Genomic DNA, 19,335 nt, shown 5'->3' on the forward strand with positions numbered 1-19,335 from the left:
CACGACATTATTAATAATTCAGATAGTAATGCCAGGGAAATATATATAAATTGAATCCCGAAATCTCTTCTTGCTTGGTTTATAACATGCTCATTAAAGGAAAATCATATTTTTGGCACTTTATTAGAATAAAACATACTTTATAAAGAACATAGTTTAATAAAAAAATTTACTACAAGCATACTGAAGTTTAATTAAGGGAAAAAAAGGTAAAAAAAAAAAAATAAACCACCCATATGGATGCCTTTTATTCTAACACAACTAGGGTAGTATTTTGGTGCCATTAAAAAAGGCTTTTTCTCTATAAATACTTTTTTATTGTTGTTTCACATGGTTATAAAAAACTGATTATACGTATAGTTCATTTTTGTCATTTAAGTAACACCTCAGGGATTCTACTCTTATTCTCCTTAACTGTTAATTCTGATGACTAAATTATGTTCCATAAGTGGATTTATTACAGTTTTAACAGTTTCTCTATTGCTAGTCCTATGTTTGTACTTCTTTCTATATAAACAGTGTATAATCAATACTCCTATGAATATAGATTTTTTTTTATCTTTAGGATTAAGTTCCTTTAAACAGAGTCTCAGGAGTAAAATTACTGGATCAAAACTTGAACATTATTGTGGTTCTTGATATGAATATTAAACTTGTATAATGTTAATTCTCATTTAAAATTTTATTAAAATTTTTAGGAAAAATGTGAGAGACTTGAAATAACATACCTAATTTTACATCACCATGATCTGTCAATAAAATATTTGCACCCTAAAACAAAAATACAAATACTATTAAATTAGTATCACAAAATTCCTTCAAAAATTATCTATTTAAGTATATTAAGTGAACTTACTTTGATATCTCTATGCATTTTGCCTTTAGTATGCAAATAGGCAAGACCCTGAAGTTTAAAAAAAAAAAAAGTATGCATTAGCAAAGCAGCAAACTTAATGCCTACATTTTCTATTTAAATTCTCACTGAATAAGAAAAACTAAATGTCTTCTTCAGAGGTGGGGGAAAAAATCTAGAAGAGTTTCTTTTTACTAATCAGTTTCTTTTTACTGTATTTTAAGATTTTGAATTCATTTTCTAGTAAAAATCAGAAATATTTTACAACACCACCACCACCACAATCAAGAAAAGGAACATATCCATCACTCCAAAGTCCCTCCTACACACAAATACTGCTCTACCTTCTATTACTACAGATTTAAATTTTCCAGACTTTTACATAAACTGACTTTCACAATATATTCTTTTTTTGTCTGGTCTCTTTCATTCACAATAATTAATTTGAGATTCCTTGTTAATGTGTATATCAATAGTTCATTTTTATTACTTCCATTGTACAGATATACAAGAATTTGTTTACACACCATCTGTTGATAGACATTTGGATGGTTGGGTTGTTTAAAGCATTCGGCTATTATAAATAAAGTTGCTCTTAAGGTTCATATAAAAGTACTAGTGTGACTTTTTCCTTCCAGGTACCTAGGAGTGTAATGGCTGAATTGTATGGTGCTAATAAATTTAAACTTTTAGGCAACTGCCAAACTGTTTTCCAAAGCAGCTGTACCATTTTATATTGAAACCAGGAGTATATGAGAGTTCCAGTTAATCCATATTCTCATCAATCTTCTTAAGGTCAGTCTTTAATTTTGGCCATTCTTTGGTGAAGTGTCTGTTCAAATATTTTGTCCATTTGTTTATTAGGCTCTTATTTTTTTTATTACTGAATTTTGAGAGTTCTTTATGGACTCTGGATACAAGTTCTTGATCAGATATACACTTTGCAAGTACCTTCTTCTAGTCTGCAGTTTCTCTCTTCATTCTCTTAAGTGTCTCTAGAAAAATGGAAGTTTTTCATCTTGATAAAGTCTAATTTACCAAGTTTTTCATTCAAACTTTTGTCTTATGTCCAAAAGTGATTTGCTTAATTCAAGACTGCAAGATTCTCTTCTGTTTCCTTCTAGAAGTTCTAGTTCTAGGGTTTATATTTAGGTCTGTGATTACTTTTGGGTTTTTACATATGATATGAAGTATGACTTAAGGTTCATTTGTTGGCATAGGGATGTCCAATTATTCCAATACTATTTATTGAAAAGTCTATACTTTTTTCACAGATTTGTCTTTTCGATTTTGTTAAAAATCAGCCATCCATACAGGATTTACTTCTGGTCCTTCTGTTCCAGTGAGGTACTTATTTACTCTTATACCTATACCATTATGCTTTGATTACTATAGTTTCATAAGTCTTTTTTTAATTTTTAATTTTTATTTTAGGGAGAGAGAACATGAGCAGGGAAGAGGGGCAATAGGAGAAAGAGAGAATCTTAAGCAGGTTCCATGCTCAGTGTGGAGCCCGACACAGGGCTTGATCCCACATCCCTGGGATCATGACCTGAGTGGAAATCAAGAGTCAGATGCTCAACTGACCAAGATAGCCAAGAGCCTCAGGACTGCACTGAATCTATGGGTCAACCTGGGGAGAACTGACATCTTAACTACTGTGAGTCTCCACATCCATGAATATGTTATAGTTCTCCATTTACTTAGGTCTTAATTTTTCTTAGCAGTTTCAGTTTTTAGTATGCAGGGGTTTATGTATCTTTTGTCACATACATTCCCTTAAGAATGTCATATTTTTGTTAATGTTAGTATTATTTTTTAAAGTTCTGAATGTAGTCAGTGTATAGAAATCCAATTGATCTTGTACATGGATCTTGAATCCTGCAAGCTTTCTAAACTCACTTATTAGTTCTAGAAGCTACTTTGTAAATTCTATTCCATTTTTTATACACGATTGTGTGGTCTGTGAATAAAGACAGTTTTACTTCTTACTTTCTAATCTGGATGTCTTTTATTTCATTTTTGTCTTACTGCACTAACTGAAACCTCTAATACAATGTTGAAAAGAAGGAGAGCAGGCAACTTTGCATGTTTGATCTTGGTGGGAAAGCATCTAGTCCTTTACCATTATGATTTAGTTGTAGGTTTTTCATAGGTGTTGTTTATCAGGTTGAACAAGTTTTCTGTTGAATTTTCTGTTCCTAGTATGCTCAGAATCTTTATCAGGAACAAATGCTGGATTTTGCCAAATGTTTTTTCCGTGTCTATTTAAGATGACCATGTGGTTTTCTCATTCTGTTTGCTACTATGGTTAATTACTTGAAGTGATTTTTGAATGCTAAATCATAGTTGCACTTTAGGATAAACCTCACTTGATGATGTGTTATCTTTTAAAATATATTGTTGGATTACCTTTGCTAATCTTTTATTTTCCTTTTAAAGTTTTGCATCTGTGTTTATGAAGGATATTATTAGTCTGTAGTTTTGTTCTCTTGCAGTATTATCTGGTTTTGGTTTTGGAGCAATGGTGGCCCATAAAATGATTTGGGAGGTATTCTCTACTCTTCAATTTTCTTTTCTTTAAAATTTTTTTAACATTTATTTATTTTTGAGAGGCAGAGCACAAGTGAGGGGGGGGGGGGCAGAGAGAGAGGGAGACACAGGATCCGAAGCAGGCTCCAGGCTCTGAACTGTCAGCAAAGATACCGACGTGGGGCTCGAACCCACAAACCATGAGATCATGACCTGAGCTGAAGTCGGACGCTCAACCAACTGAGCCACCCAGGCACCCTTTACTCTTCAATTTTCTAGAAGAGTTTGTGTAGAATTGGCATTATTTCTTCCTTAAATGTTTGGTAGAATTTATCCATCCACATTATCTGACTTGGAGTTTTCTTTGTGGGAATATATACAGAATTATTCAGTTGATTTCTCTCAAGGAAATTGTTCATATTTTCCAAGTTGTAGGCCTAATTGACAGAAAGCTATTCATAATGTTCTCTGGGAACTGAATATCCTTTTCTTTCAAAATTTATAGATTCTGTGTAGTTTCTTTATATTCAGTCCTAACACTGGTAACTGTGTTTTCTCTTAGAGGTTTATCAATTTTAGTGATCTTCTCAAAGGGTCAGATTTTGGTTTTACCGATTTTCTCATTTTTCTGCTATTTCATTGATTTCCACTCTGATCTTTATTATTTCCTTCCTCTGCCTACTTTGGATTTAATTTGCTCATTTTTTAAAAATTTCTTAAGATGGAGGCTGAAGATACTGATTTCAGACCTTTTTTTCTTTCTAATAGAGATGTTCAGTGCTATAAACTTCCTTCTAAGTATTACCTTAGTAACACCCCAAAATTTTGATGTGTTGTTTTCATTTCATTTGGTTCAAAATACTTTTTAGTTTCTCTTCTGATTTCTTCTTTGACTCATGGGTTACTTAATTTAATTTAGTGCTTTAGTTTCCACATATTTGGAGATATTCCAGAAATATTTCTGTTGACTTTTAATTTAATTGCAGTGTGGTCAGAGAATATACTTTGTATGACTTAAATCCTATACAATGTATTGAAACATATTTTATCACCCCAAATATGGTCTATCTTATAAATGCTCTATGCCCATTTGAAAAGCATATGTATCACACTACTGGTCAGACTAAAATGTCAGTTAGGTCAAACTGTTTGGTTGTACTGTTCAAGTCTTCTGCATCCTTACTGATTTTCTGCCTATTTGCTCTTCAAAATTATTGTGAGAGGGGTATAGGTGATTATAACTGTGGATTTGTCTATTTTCCTGGAAGTTCTATCAGTTTTTGCTCATTTATTTTGAAGCTGTGTTATCAGTGGCTTAAACATTTAGGGTTGTTATGCTTTTTATGAAGTGGCCTTAAAGAGGTAATAGTCTTTGCTCTGAAGTCTACTTTGTCTGATATTAATATGGCCACTTCAGCTTTCTTTTCAATAGTATGACGTATGTTTTTCTTTTCTTTTACTTCTGACCTATTTGTGTTTTTATAAAAGCACATTTCTTACAGGCAGCATCTAGTGGGGTTTTACTTTTTTCCATTCTGACAATCTCTGCCCTTTTTATTTTTTTAAAAAACTTTATTCAATAAAAATTTTATATATTAAGGTGTACAACATGATTTGATACACATATACATAGTGAAATGATTATCTGAATCAAGCTAGTTAACATATCATCTCTTCATAGTTACTATGTTTTTTTTTATAACAAGAGCACCTGAAATTTACTCTCTTACCATATTTCCAATATTCAATACAGCATTAACTGTAGTTATCATGCTATACATTAATAATCAGTCAATCTATGTGACTGTAATTTTATACTCTGACAAACATCTCCTCATTTCTACCCCTGGACCCCAAACTCTGGTAACCATCATTCCACTCTCTGCATCTACGAGTTCAACTGTTTTAGATTTTACATATAAGTGACTCATGCAGTATTTTGTCTTTATGTCCCTGGCTTATTTTACTTAGTATAATGTCCTCCAGCTTCAAATATGTTGTCACAAATGACAGGATTTCCTTCCTTTTTATGATTGAATAATATTCCACTATGTTACTTAAAAAAAGCAATGAACTTCGGAAATTAAAACACAAAGAAAAACAATCTGTCAGTAATTCTCTGCTATGAGTGTCTGATTAGTTTTGTATTTTATGTGAACACAAAAAAGTACATTTCCATGTTATGGGAATACTACAGAAATATACATATATATATTGGACAAATTTACTTTCATATATTTCATATATACATACATATACTGGCAAAATTTACTTTCATGTGTTTCATGTTTCATATATTTAACATTCAGATTTGACACAGTATGCTATGCCTTCTAAAGCATGAGGAAAGCAATACTTAGAAATGACTAGTTTTCTCTTAAATCAAGTCAATCTCCCAGTTTCTAAAATACAGAAGAAAAACATATAGAACACCAAATTCATTTCTAAACAAATTATACAATCTAGGAAAAGTAGGGATAGAAGCATCAATTAACAATTTGAGTTATAAATTACCAAAATAAAAAATGTAATCACAAATTAATTCCTAATTTAACATGCCTTAAAAGATATGAACAAAATTACTACTTGCTGATCTTCTAAATGAGGAGGCCATTTTCTCTTTTCTTTTCTTTTGGGATTATCATTTTGCAGTTTTCAACTGTGAAACTAGAACTGCCTTTCTATCCACATAAGCAAATGTAGTACCTGTAAAGTTTCTCTGCATACATAGGCTATCTGCAATTCTGATAATGGCCCAGTAACTAGGAAAAAAGAGAGATCACATAGTTACACATGTCAATAACACATTACAAACAGTCTATCTTAAGAATGACAAACTATTGGGGCGCCTGGGTGGCTCACTTGGTTCACTGTTCGACTCTTGATTTTCAGCTCATGATCTCAGTGTTTGTAGGATCAAGCCCCATGTTGGGCTCTGTGCTGACAGCACAGAGCCTGCTTGGGATTCTATCTCCCTTTCTCTGTGTCCTTTCCCCCACTGACGCTATCTTTGTCTCCCTCAAAAATAAACAAGTAATCTTTAAAAAATAAAAAAATGACAAAGTATTAACAAAACTTCTATGTATATAGTTGGATGGCTTCTCACCATGAACACACATTATTCTTATAATCAGGAAACAAAACAAAAGGAAAGTTGAGAACCTTAAAATGTACTTTAAAAATAGAAGATTTACTCCATAACAACTTTGGTCTGTGAAAATATAAGCACTCATTACTTGCAAAGTGCAGTAGTAGGCACCATAGGACAGTCTATAGAAAACAACAGACATGATCTTAATCCTGAAAATTTTCTCTAAAATAAAACCAAGAAAAGAAATAAACATATGTAATTAATTATTGTTATACAGAGTGGAGAACCATAGGAGATCAATTGTTGAAATACACCAAGAGGAATCATATACATAAAGATCAAGTATTACTTTAGTATAATCCTTTCCTATATTTTTCAAACAGGAAGGCTTGATCCAGTACCTTATCTAAGAATTTAAAAAGCAACCAGGTTACTTCTGACAACCAGATCTCTATTACAAAATATAAGATCTTTCTGTAAGTACCTAACCAGACACTTCAGAATTATGCCTTCCAATACCAAATACCATGAGAGAATATCTGAAATCTGGTGTTTGCTGACAGTGAAACCAAATCAGGTACTTACACATAATCGTTCCTCAAGAGAGATATTTTACTGTATTATTTTAATCACTGGCTGTCTACATCTACTCAGGAACATAAAATTTTGATTCCTAGTAACTTGATGGAATAGTAATAAAAGAAGGGAAGGCATCATCTTATTAACAGTTTATTTTAAGTATATATGTTCTTGATTTCTACTGCTATCTAGTATACGATATACAGGGATGGACACTTCTTAGATTCAATTTAACTAAAAAAATATCAGGTTTAGTAATGAAAAGTAGAAATATCAAGAAGATTAATGTCTTAAATTATTCATTAAGTTTAAAAGGGGAAGTAGTAAAAACAATGCCAGCTATATAGGTTTATTTATCCATATTCTTGAGTTCGTGTTCTGTCAGTGTGAATAAAAATGATAATCATTATATAAAAACTTTTCATATAAATGATAATTCTTCCTAAAATCACAAAAAAGAATTTTAAATTGAGTGGCACAGAGTTGTTTTCTACCAATAATTCTTTTTTTTTCATTTATTTATTTTTGAGAGACAGAGGGAGACAGAGCACAGGTGGGAGAAGGGCAGAGAGAGAAGGAGATGCAGAATCTGAAGCAGGCTCTAGGCTCTGAGCTGTCAGCACAGAGCCCGATGCGGGGCTGGAACTTAGGAACAGCGAGATCATGACCTGAGCCGAAGTCAGATGCTCAACCGACTGAGCCACCCAGGTGCCCGTACCAATAATTCTTTTAAATCAGACACATGGTAAAATAAGAGAACAACAATTCTAGCATGATATAATACATAAGAAAATGACTAGTGTGTAAAAAAATGGATTTGTTCTTGTTTTAAAAACTCTGTAATATTTTATATGATTGTAATATGTATGTGGTGCTAAAAATTATTTTAAATAAAAAGTATCCAGACTTTAGACATCAATCACAACTATTTTTTTTTGGTCATGGGTTATTTGTTGTGACAGAATTAGGTAATTATTATATTTATTAATTTATAATTAAATAATACATCAGTACATTTTCATTATAATTCAAAATTTTACTTAGGAGTCCCATTTCTCCCCTAGAAGTAATGACTTACCAATTTGGGACACATCTTTTCATTTTGTTGTGCATTAACATTCATAAGTAATGTGAATATAAAAAATTATATTTTTAAATGTCTAAGTGTTATCAGTTATGCTATACATATTTTTTCATGATCTAGTTTTTCCATTTAAAAAGAGGCCTTGGGGAGACACAGCTAGTGGATGTAAACGGAGCTACTTTACCTTTTTAAATGCTTCACAGTATTCCATATTGTAGGTGCAACATAGTTTATTTAACCATTGCTCTACTAATTTTTTAATTATTATTATTATTATTATTTTTTTATTTAGAAAGCAGGGAGGAGCAGAAGGAGAGGGAGAGAGAGAATCTTAAGCAGGCTCCACACTCAGTACAGAGCCCAGTGCGGGACCCAATCTCACAACTGTAAGATCATGATCTGAGCCAAAATCAAGGGGTGGACACTCAACCCACTGAGTCACCCCAATTGACTGATATTTTAACAATCTGAGCTCTACAAGCTACAAATTATTTAAATATTATTTACACCTGAAATTATTTAAATTATTTAAATATTATTTACACCTGAAGAGCACTTATTTTTACATCTACTATGGTGGTATTTGTTAACTGGATGACTGAAATTTGATAAGGCTGTCACATAAAGCTTTTAGCATAGAAATGTTTGAAAATATTTCAGATAATTCTTAATAAACTATACAGTACAAAGTTGCAATGGGAGTTTTACTATTCCATATTTAGTTAAATAAAGAAAATAGAAATTGTTTTATAAGGATCTGTGTTTAGTCTCATTAACTAAAACATCAGGAAACTGTCAAAAACAAAACAAATTGGAAGCTAAATTGTAGAGCCAAAACAAAGACTACTTCTAAATGGTTATGGATAATATCTAATTCAACTCAGAAAACTGCCTAAATTAACAGAATGTTCAATAAAATAATTCAGGTTTTTGAAAATATATTTTTTCAATATTTTTAAAAAGTTTATTCCTTTATTATTTCTGAGAGAGAGAGAGAGAGCGCGCACACGCACAGGTGGGGGAGGGCCACAGAGAGGGAGACACAGAATCCAAAGCAGGCTCCAGGTTCTGAGCTGTCAGCACAGAGCCCTAAGCAGGGCTCAAACTCATGAACCATGAGTTCATGACCTGAGCCGAGGTTAGACACTTAACCAGCTAAGCCACCCAGGTGCCCTGAAAATTATACATTTTAATACAAAAATACATCAACAACTAAACCCAGTTGTTTCCTTAGTTAGGTTAAGTGATTTCTAAGATAGATATACAATTTCTTTTATGTGAGAGTTAACCTTTGTAATTCAATTCTTATTTACAAAAATTGAGGCAGTTTCAAATATAGATAAAATACTTCCCCAGACACACATAAGATTTCCTAGAGACTACATCTAAAAAGCAAAATTTGGACTGTATAAGAACTTCTGGATTTCTCAGATCAGGTTTCAGAAAATTTACTAAAAAACCAAAATAAATAAATAAATAAATAAAGTTTAGATTTCTTTTATGCAATACTGCAGGAGCAGAACAGAACAATGTAAAAACGGTATATGTACCCATCAACATCCCTGGGTAACTAGAAATGTAAAACAACAATCATTAAACTCAAAGTTTGTTTTTAAAATGTAAAGTCAAATGAACAGTACCATGGTAAATATCTTGAAGTGATCCGCCACCACAGTATTCCATACAAATCCACAGTTTTTCTCGACTAATAAGAGAAAGAAAATTATATTAGCTAGTAATTCTCAATCACTGAAATACCCTTACAATAAATTATATTAAAAAAAAAAAAAAGAAAGAAATACCCTGAAGGCTTTCACTCTTCAGCACACCAAGGTTCAGAATGGATTACAGGGTGGAACAGGAAACTGCCCTGGCAGTCTCTCTTCCAGATTCAGAAGAGCAGAGTAACTTCAGTTTTGCTCCCATCTTAAATGGTTTAGCATAAGTTTTATGCGATAAAACACTTGTAATCATTCATAATATTTATTGTCAGATAAGGTATAAATGCATAAATGGAGATGTCATTATTAATATAACAGGGGAGACTACAAGAAAACCTGAGAAATTTTAGAACTTCAGACAATATAACTTTAAAATTTTATATGTATAATAGCATTTACATGAAAGGCAGGGAGAGTGGTAGTAAAGAAATACAAAATTCAAGGAGAGCAGATGTTGTTTTTTTTTACCTGAGATAGCTCCCAAAGTAGGCAACAATGTTGCAATGTTTACATTCTTTAACCATAAATATTTCTTGTTGAATCAAAGAAAAATCATCTCCTGAAATACAAAATGATAAAACTTAGTAACAAAGTTACGTTTTGAGTCATATATGGGAAAAAAGAAAACTTTACAGTAAATGTTAGAGATGAGGAATTAGATACTCAATATAAGGGAATATAAACTGGGAATATAAACTGCTACATTCTTTCTAAAAAAGCAGAAGCCTTAAAAATACACAAAATCTTCGAACTCATAATTAAACTTAAAAAATTTTTTTTCTGAAGGAGATGTGCACAGATATAAATGTTTTCTACAATGTGACTTAATGGAAGAATGAGTAAATAATTTATGGCACAGTTATACATATAATGCAGTTAAAACATGTTTTGATATGAAAATATGTTCATGCTATGTTAAAAAGAGGTATTTTATATATGTTATATAAATACATATGTATAAAGAAAGAAATATCTTAAAAAACTTACACAATGTTTATGTCCAGGCGGTAAAATTAAAAGTAATTTTGCTCTGCTTGACTTATCACTTACCATATTTTCTAGTTCATGCCACGAAATGGCAAGATTTCATTCTTTTTTTGTTGTTGTCTTTTGTTTTTAGTGTTTATTTATTTTGAGAGAGAGAGAGAGAGAGAGCATGCGAGCAGGGTAGGGTCAGAGAGAGAGAGAAAGAGAGAGAGAGAGAGAGAGAGAGAGAGAGAAAATCCCAAGCAGGTTCTGTGCTGTCAGCACAGAGTCCAACACAGGGCTTGATCCCAAGAACCATGAGATCATGACCTGAGCCAAAATCAAGAGTCGGACACTTAACAACTGAGCCACCCAGGTGCCCAAGATTTCATTCTTTTTGATGGTTAAGTAATATTCCATTGTATATATACCACATTTTCTTTATCCATTCATCAGCTGGGCTCTTTCCATAGTTTGGCTATTGTTGATAATGCTGCTATAAACATTGGGGTGAATGTACCCCTTCGAGCCTGTATTTTTTTTACCTCACTGACATGCAGAATTTAAGAAACAAAATGGGGGGTTCCTTGTTTAAGAAACAAGATGTACATATGGGGAGTTGAGGGGGAGGGAGAGGAGAGGGAAACAAACCACAAGAGACTCTTAACAATAGAGAACTGAAGGTTGATGGAGGGAGGTGGGTGGGAGATGGGCTAGATGGGTGATGGGTCTTAAAGAGAGCACTTGTGACGAGCACTAGGTGTTGTATGGAAGTGGTGAATCAGTGAATTCTACTCCTGAAACCAATACTGCATTGCATGTTAACTAAAATTTAAATTAAAAAAAAAAAAAAAGTAGGGGCACCTGGGTGGTTCAATTGGTTAAGCGTCTTGACATCAGCTCAGGTCATGATCTTGCAGTTGGTGAGTTTGAGCCCCACATCGGCTATCTGCTGTCAGCACAGAGCCCACTTTGGATTCTCTGTCCCCCACTCTCACCCCTCCCCCGCTCACGAGCTCTCTAAAAAATAAACATTAAAAAAAAAGTAATTTTGCTTTCTTCTTATTCATATTTGCCAATTTATCACAAACTTGTTTGCCAATTTATCACATTTATCACAAATTTATCACCAATTTATTCATGTTTACCAATTCATCACAAACTTGTTTGAGTTATACAGGAAAAGTTAACAAAATGAAATACTTGTTAGGAATGCCTGGGTGGCTCAGTTGGTTAAGCATCTGAGTTTGGCTCAGGTCATGATCTCTCAGTGAGTTCAAGCCCCACATCCGGCTCTGTGCTAAGAGCTCAGGGCCTAGAGCCTGCTTCATATTCTGTCTCCCTCTCTCTCTGCCCCTTCCCGGCGAGTGGTCTCTCTCTCTCACTCGCTCTGTCTCTCAAAATAATAAACATTAAAAAAAAAATTAAAAAAATGAAATACAGGTTAGATATGGGAATTTCATAATTATTATGGGAACACCACCTAAAATGGTATTGTCACCGTACCATCAAACTTCATTTTGTATAGTAGTCTCTTTTTTTCAAGTTTTTATCTTAATTATAGTTAACATACAGCATTATGTTAGTTTCAGGTATACAACACAGTGATTGCACAATTCTATACACCGGTGTACAATATAGTCATTCAACAATTCTATACATTTCTCACTGCTCATCATGATAACTGTGCTCTTAATCCCTTTCACCTATGTCACCCACCTCCCCTCTGGTAACCATCAGTTTGTCTCTATAGTTAAGTTTGTTTTTTTTTGTTTCTTTGTTCATTTATTTCTTAAATTCCAGATATGAGTGAAATTATATGGTATTTGTCTTTCTCTGACTTATTTCACTTAGCATTGTACCCTCTAGATCCATCCATGTTGTTGTAAAAGGCAAGATTTCACTCTAAAACAAAAACAAAAACAAAAACAAAACACCCTATTTCATAATCATCTGCCAGTAGAAGGGGCTTAATGGAGATAATCTAAAACAGATGATGATCTGTGTTTCCCATTATCAATTTATGTAGAAGTAGGGAGTAAATCCTGCAAATTACAGTAAAAAGCCTGCTCACCAAGGTGCACAGACTGTCTTTGTCTGCTCCTGGGCACCAGAATATTGTTTCTCCTTGTATCTCACTCCTCTACTTGTGCCTTTTCCATTACGGCATTAAAACATTCTTTACACATGCTAATCTCCAACAAGCAGGCTAGATTCTAGTTTATCCTTCACTTTATTAGGAAGCTCTGAATTACACATGAAAGAAGAGTAAAGAATCACCTAACTTTGTTAATATATACTACTCTTTGGATTTCAGTCTACTTGTTTTTTTTTGTTTTTTTTTTATGTTTATTTTTGAGAGAGAGAGAGAGAGAGAGTATGAGCAGGCTAGAGCAGAGAGAGAAAGGGAAACACAGAATCTGAAGTAGGCTCCAGGCTCCGAGCTGTCAGCACAGAGGCTGATGCAGGGCTCGAACTCACAAACTGTGAGATCATGACCTGAGCCGAAGTTGGACGCTTAACTGAGCCACCCAGGCGCCCCTCAGTCTACTCACTTTTAAATGTGCACAGAAGTCATATGTGAACTGTGCTGAAAATGCTTCAGTTAAGTCTGGAATTTAGAACAGATTTTCTCACAGGAGTAACTTCACAAATGATGCCTAACTTCTTTTTTTTTTTTTATAAAATTTTAAACAGAATATGTTTCATCTCAGTAGCCTAAACATGCTTATGATTTTATTTATTTTATTTTTTTATCTTTAAATGTTTTTCTTTCTTTATTATTTTTGAGAGTGCAAATGGGTGCTGGACAGAGAGAGAGAGGGTGACAGAGGATTGAAGCAGGCTCTGTGCTGACAGCAGCGAGCCCGATGTAGGGCTTGAACTCATGAACTGTGAGATCACGACCTGAGCTGAAGTCGGATGCTCAACGGAGCCACCCAGGGGCCTAGGTGCCCCTCTTATGATCATTTTAAACCATATTTGTACCATTTTTCAGAACACACAAAATTGCATATGGGCAATTTCCACTGCCTGTGCCCCTGGAAGGGAGCAGAGCCACAGATAATATAAAGGTTTTTTTTCCAGGGGCGCCTGGGTGGCTCAGTCAGTTGGGTTATATATACCTCAGGTCATGATCTCGCGGTCTGTGAGTTTGAGCCCTGCATCAGGCTCTGTGCTGACAGCTCAGAGCCTGGAGCCTGCTTCTGATTTTGTGTCTCCCTCTCTCTCTGCCCCTTCCCGGTTTGCTCTCTGTCTCTCCCTCTCTCTCTCAAAAATGATAAACATTAAAAACAAATTGTGTTTTTCCAGTGAAGTCCTTTTATTTTTTTAATTTTAATTATTTTTAATTTACATCCTAGTTAGCATATAGTACTATAATCAGTGATTCATCCCCTATATATAACACCCGGTATCATGCCTAACTTCTTAATGGTGTCTAAATTCTTAAACTGACTTATAAAAGCCAATAATATGGCTGAACTAATACTAATAATAAACCACTATTTCCTGGGGAAATTTAGGTGAGGTCCACCCCACAACTGTGGTCTCAGCAGAAGCTATGTGAGCTTTCCGCCAAAAAAGGTGGGGCCTTGGTGAGGCTAAGCAACAGTTTTTTACAGTTGTAGATGGAAACTAGAGTTCACAAGAATAGGTCATTAATAACTCAGATGTTTGAGGACTGCGGCTTCTTTGATATATTTAGTGAATAAACTCTATTTTTGAATATATTCTTCATATATCCGATTCACCATTGTCTTAAGATTTAATCCAAAGGGGTTAGAATCTTCTTTGAATTGAAACTGTACCATGGAACAGACTTACATAAAGATAATATTTCTGCAGTCTATCCTGAAAGGCAGATAAGCTAAATGTAGTTATTTATTACAGAAGTAGCTATTCTTTGATGGCTTATATCAGCTTCTTCAAAATGATCTCAATTGGGGTTTATTTTATTCTTCTGATTGGGTGATGCCAGACTACTGTTTCCTTTCCTTGAAATATACCATAAAATCCACTGGATTCAGACGCTTCAGGCCTAGAGGTTCCAGCTCTGTTGTTCATGTATAAATGGGTTTTGAGGAGTTTATTTTCTCAAAAAAGAGAAGTTTTATTTTTCATACTTAGGCAATGTGAAGATGAGACTAGCTGAGAAATACAGAGCCCCATGTCTGCCGTTTTGACTAAGTACCTGTTATTTCCTTCTGGAGGTCTTGCTAGCCCCCTGAATTTAATATGTCCCAAGATTCCAGTATCTTCTTTTAAAAATCAATTTTCTCTTTGGACTTTCTATTTGTGTTAATGACACTTATTTTCTAAGGGACTAACCTCTGGCAGCCTCTCCATAGCCCTCCTAAGAAAACTGACCTCTATGCATCAAGAACTACAATTTGTGTCATGTGATCTTCTACTTGCTGAAGGCACAGAGGTGGACAACTGACCTAAAAGAAATGAGATGAGCTAATTATATTTGGTCTCTGTAAAATTTGAACCATGGAGACTAAGTCATTGGTAATCAGCAGAATCACATTAAAAGTGGAATATGAGAGTCTATGAATGACGGTGGCTAAGGTTACTAGAGATGTACTGAAAACCTGGCTTATGAGTACATCTTTATATAGGAAGGAAAAGATCCACTAGAGCTTGAATGTGTGCCAAAGCACAGGCAGAGACAGCTGGATCAGACAGCTGATCACCGAGACCAGAAAGTTATAACCTCAGACTCTTTTAAGGGTGGGTGATTATGTCTGGCTGGCTGGCTGGCTGTCTTAAGGAACTCAGCCTGATACTCCTAGGAAAAGAGTGGCCCTCTTCAGCCAAAAAAGTGATCCAACGAGAGAAGGATGGAAGCTGTGTGTCTGGGATGGTTGACACTGGAACGAGTCCTGTTTCTTAGTACTCTTAAGATTGGCCTGAACCCTGGAAGGTAGCTATAAAGAAGAAATGGACAGTGCAGGTATTGGTTATTTCATTCTGGTTCTAGATGGTACTGACACTGGGATTTGCATTTTTAATTTTTTTAAGTGTTGCATTAGGGTTCCCAGTTAGAATGTTCAGTGACCACCAGCGCAGTGATTGCAATCTCGACCAGTGTTGCAAGGCTAATATTCAAAGATAGATTTGGTAATAAGGGCAACAAGCACTGCAATGTCCTAAAACCCAAGTTTTAAAGAGGGAGAAACTCTACTGCTGTCCCTTGTTCCTAAGCCATCGCCTATCATCATACTACAACCCTAAACTACCATTTTTTTTTTAAGTTTTGTTTTTAAAGTTTATTTACTTATTTTGAGGGGGGAGGGGCAGCGAGGGGGTGGTAAGAGAGAATCCCAAGCAGGTTCTACACTGACAGTGCAGAGCCCGACTTGAGGCTCGAACTCACAAACTGCAAGATCATGACCCGAGCCAAAAATCAAGAGTTGAACGCTTAACTGACTGAGCCACCCAGGTACCCCTAAACTACAGTTTTTAAGTGGATTGAGCAGCCCATTCCCCCCAGCAGACTACTCTATAAAAAAAAATGTAGCCTTAATACCTGGGGTCACTTAGGTGGTTGATTTTTGCTTTCAGCTTCTTAGTTTTGAATACAATTAGCCAATGTCAGTGTTTATTCAGCTACCAGCTACTTCTGCTATAATCAGTCCATTAAGATTAGGATCAGGTTGGACTTCTGTTAACAGCACACTTAAGGCATTTCTAAAAACATAAGGAAAGAAGAGAAGCCTTGGAAGGCAATACACTAGTACTATATAGGACGCACTGGTTGACATAAAAAGCACAGGCATTCACATTCTGGAAATAAACAGGAGTAAACTGGTTGCACTCTTCGTGTAAGAGTCCTCTGGATTATACCTGGATTCAATATTCTTTTAAGGGTTTCTTGCAACCAAACAGGTCCTAAAAGATAGAACTTGGGAAATGATTAAAAGCCCCCTTTTAATAATGCCCCCTTAAAAAAATAAGAAAGAAGGGAAGGTATTAGGTATTAAAAATCTGGTTGTGACAAAATGAAAGGCAGCAATAAGATTCACTGCATGCTCCCTCAAATAATATGGTAGCAAATCATGGATTTAATACTGAGGTCATCAATTAAACCAGTATCTATAATTACATGAGCAGCTGCTGATCTACAGCAATTTAAAGGGCTTAGAGTTGAGCTATAGTATGGTTCCTTTAGCAACACAGCAATAAAAGGACAATGCTAATTTCTAGAACATCTGGCCCAAGGCATAGAGAGAGAAAAAGCACCATTATGAAATCCTAACAGCCCAAATCAGAAAGTCATCTTTGGAATTGCTGAATCATGACATCATACCCTCAGCTGACTTTGCAACTGCAATAGGTTTAAAAAAAAGTGGGGGGGGGGGTGCTGACAAGTGGAATGGGAATATCTGGGAGATCAGATAATTCCCAGGCCCCTGGAAATATATTTACTGTAATGTTCCTCTTTCCAGCAAAAGAAGTACAATCAACTCTGTTAAGGAGTGGACTCCCTATTGAGGTGTGGCCTATGATTAGAATGTCAACACAGCATGAGCTAAAAACTATATAAGTCAGAGCAAGGAAGAGATTAAATCCAGGAATAACTGTTGACTTCTAGGGAATATATTCAAAAGCTAGAGTTTTTTGTTTGGTTGGTTGGTTTTGTTTTTTTCTCCCACACCCACTCACTGCCCACTAACAGTTTGGAAAAGAAGCTATTTCTATTCTTCAGAAGTTACTCTAGAAACTTTAATGTGCATATTTTCCTTGGTAAAGGCTACATATAATTCCTATCTTTACTCCCCCTTTCAAACAATACAATAACATTGGAATGCTTTAACTCTATTACTTCTTCCCAACTCATTCTATTGTTGGCCAGAATATTAGTTCTTTTCTCACAAAGATCATCTTCATTATCCTTTTGTATATAGGTATGCTTTAGTTTTTTGAGATTTACTCATATTTAATCACTTTCTTTGCTCTTCTTACTTTTTGCATCTCAGACTTACCACCTGGTATCACATTCCTTCTGCTTAATGTTTATCTTTTAGAATTTCCTTTAATGAGGTTCTATTGGTGACAAACATGGTTAGCTTCTGTATGAAAATGCCTTTATCCTGCCTTCATTATTAAAAGGTATCTTCATTGGATGTACAATTCTAGGTTTATAGTCCTCTTAGTTCTTTGAAGATATCCACTGTCTTCTACCTTCATTGTTTTGGTAAGTCACTGTTAAGTCTTAATAGTCCTTCTTCTATAATGTCTTCTCTAGTTGATTTAAAGATTTTCTGTCTTCAGTATTTTGCAGTTTCACCATGACATATGCAAATGTGCACTTTAAAAAAAATTTTTTTTCTGGCTGGAATTCTTAAATATTTGGTGTTTCCTGTCAGTTCTGGAAAATTTTTCACAATAAATGCTTCAAACATTCCCTTTGCCCAAATGTATCCCTACTCTGATTAGATCTCAGTTAAATCTTTTCACTCTATCTTCCATGTATTTTACATTTTCTTATTTTTTGTCTGCTTCTCTGTGCTTGCTATATTTTGCACAGTTTCTTCATTGCCTCTTCAGCTATGTCTAACTTGTTACATCTGTTGAATGTTAAATTTGTAATGATTTTTCATTTCTAGAAGATCAATTTGGTTGTTTTAAAAATCTGCTCCTGAACAGGAACCCTCTTGCACTGTTGGTGGGAATGCAAACTGGTGCAGCCACTCTGGAAAACAGTGTGGAGGTTCCTCAAAAAATTAAAAATAGATCTACCCTACGACCCAGCAATAGCACCACTAGGAATTTACCCAAGGGATACAGGAGTGCTGATGCATAGGGGCACTTATACCCCAATGTTTATAGCAGCACTCTCAACAATAGCCAAATTATGGAAAGAGCCTAAATGTCCATCAACTGATGAATGGATAAAGAAATTGTGGTTTATATACACAATGGAATACTACGTAGCAATGAGAATGAAATATGGCCTTTTGTAGCAACGTGGATGGAACTGGAGAGTGTTATGCTAAGTGAAATAAGTCATACAGAGAAAGACAGATACCATATGTTTTCACTCTTGAGTGGATCCTGAGAAACTTAACAGAAGACCATGGGGGAGGGGAAGGGAAAGAAAAGTTAGAGAGGGAGGGAGGCAAACTATAAGAAACTCTTAAAAACTGAGAACAAACTGAGGGTTGATGGGGGTGTGGGGGGTGATTAAAATTAAAATAAAATAAAATAAAATAAAATAAAATAAAATCAAATAAAATAAAATAAAAATCTGCTCCTTCCAACAGTTTACTTTTTACTCATATTTTCATGACTTTTTAATTTATCTAATCATATCATATATTGAGTATATAATTCCAAAATCTGATGTCTTCATGTTCTGTTGTTGTTTCTGCTGGCTCTTGCTCAAGGTACCTTAATTCCTTGTGTCTTCTGTGATTTTTGACTTTGAACTCTTATTTCTTGGAACTTTATCTACTGGAATTCTTTGAAGCTTGGGTCAAAGTTGAGAAACTACACTTGTTTC

General features: G+C 34.6%; 1 protein-coding gene across 6 annotated transcripts in view; it reads right to left on the bottom strand.

The window, feature by feature from the left end:
* The window catches only part of MAP4K5 (mitogen-activated protein kinase kinase kinase kinase 5), a 113,999-nt gene that overhangs the window by 53,412 nt on the left and 41,252 nt on the right, over positions 1 to 19,335 (bottom strand). For all 6 annotated transcript variants that reach the window (XM_053224448.1, XM_053224450.1, XM_027065680.2 and 3 more), the window contains 5 exons: positions 10,329 to 10,419; positions 9,780 to 9,844; positions 6,092 to 6,147; positions 857 to 904; positions 729 to 771 (listed from right to left, as the gene is read on the bottom strand). In XM_053224448.1, coding sequence (XP_053080423.1) covers positions 729 to 771; positions 857 to 904; positions 6,092 to 6,147; positions 9,780 to 9,844; positions 10,329 to 10,419 — 303 coding nt within the window. The remainder of the gene's footprint in view (positions 1 to 728; positions 772 to 856; positions 905 to 6,091; positions 6,148 to 9,779; positions 9,845 to 10,328; positions 10,420 to 19,335) is intronic.

The sequence above is a fragment of the Acinonyx jubatus genome, chromosome B3 (genome assembly GCF_027475565.1).
Source record: "Acinonyx jubatus isolate Ajub_Pintada_27869175 chromosome B3, VMU_Ajub_asm_v1.0, whole genome shotgun sequence".
NCBI classification, from domain to species: domain Eukaryota; kingdom Metazoa; phylum Chordata; class Mammalia; order Carnivora; family Felidae; genus Acinonyx; species Acinonyx jubatus.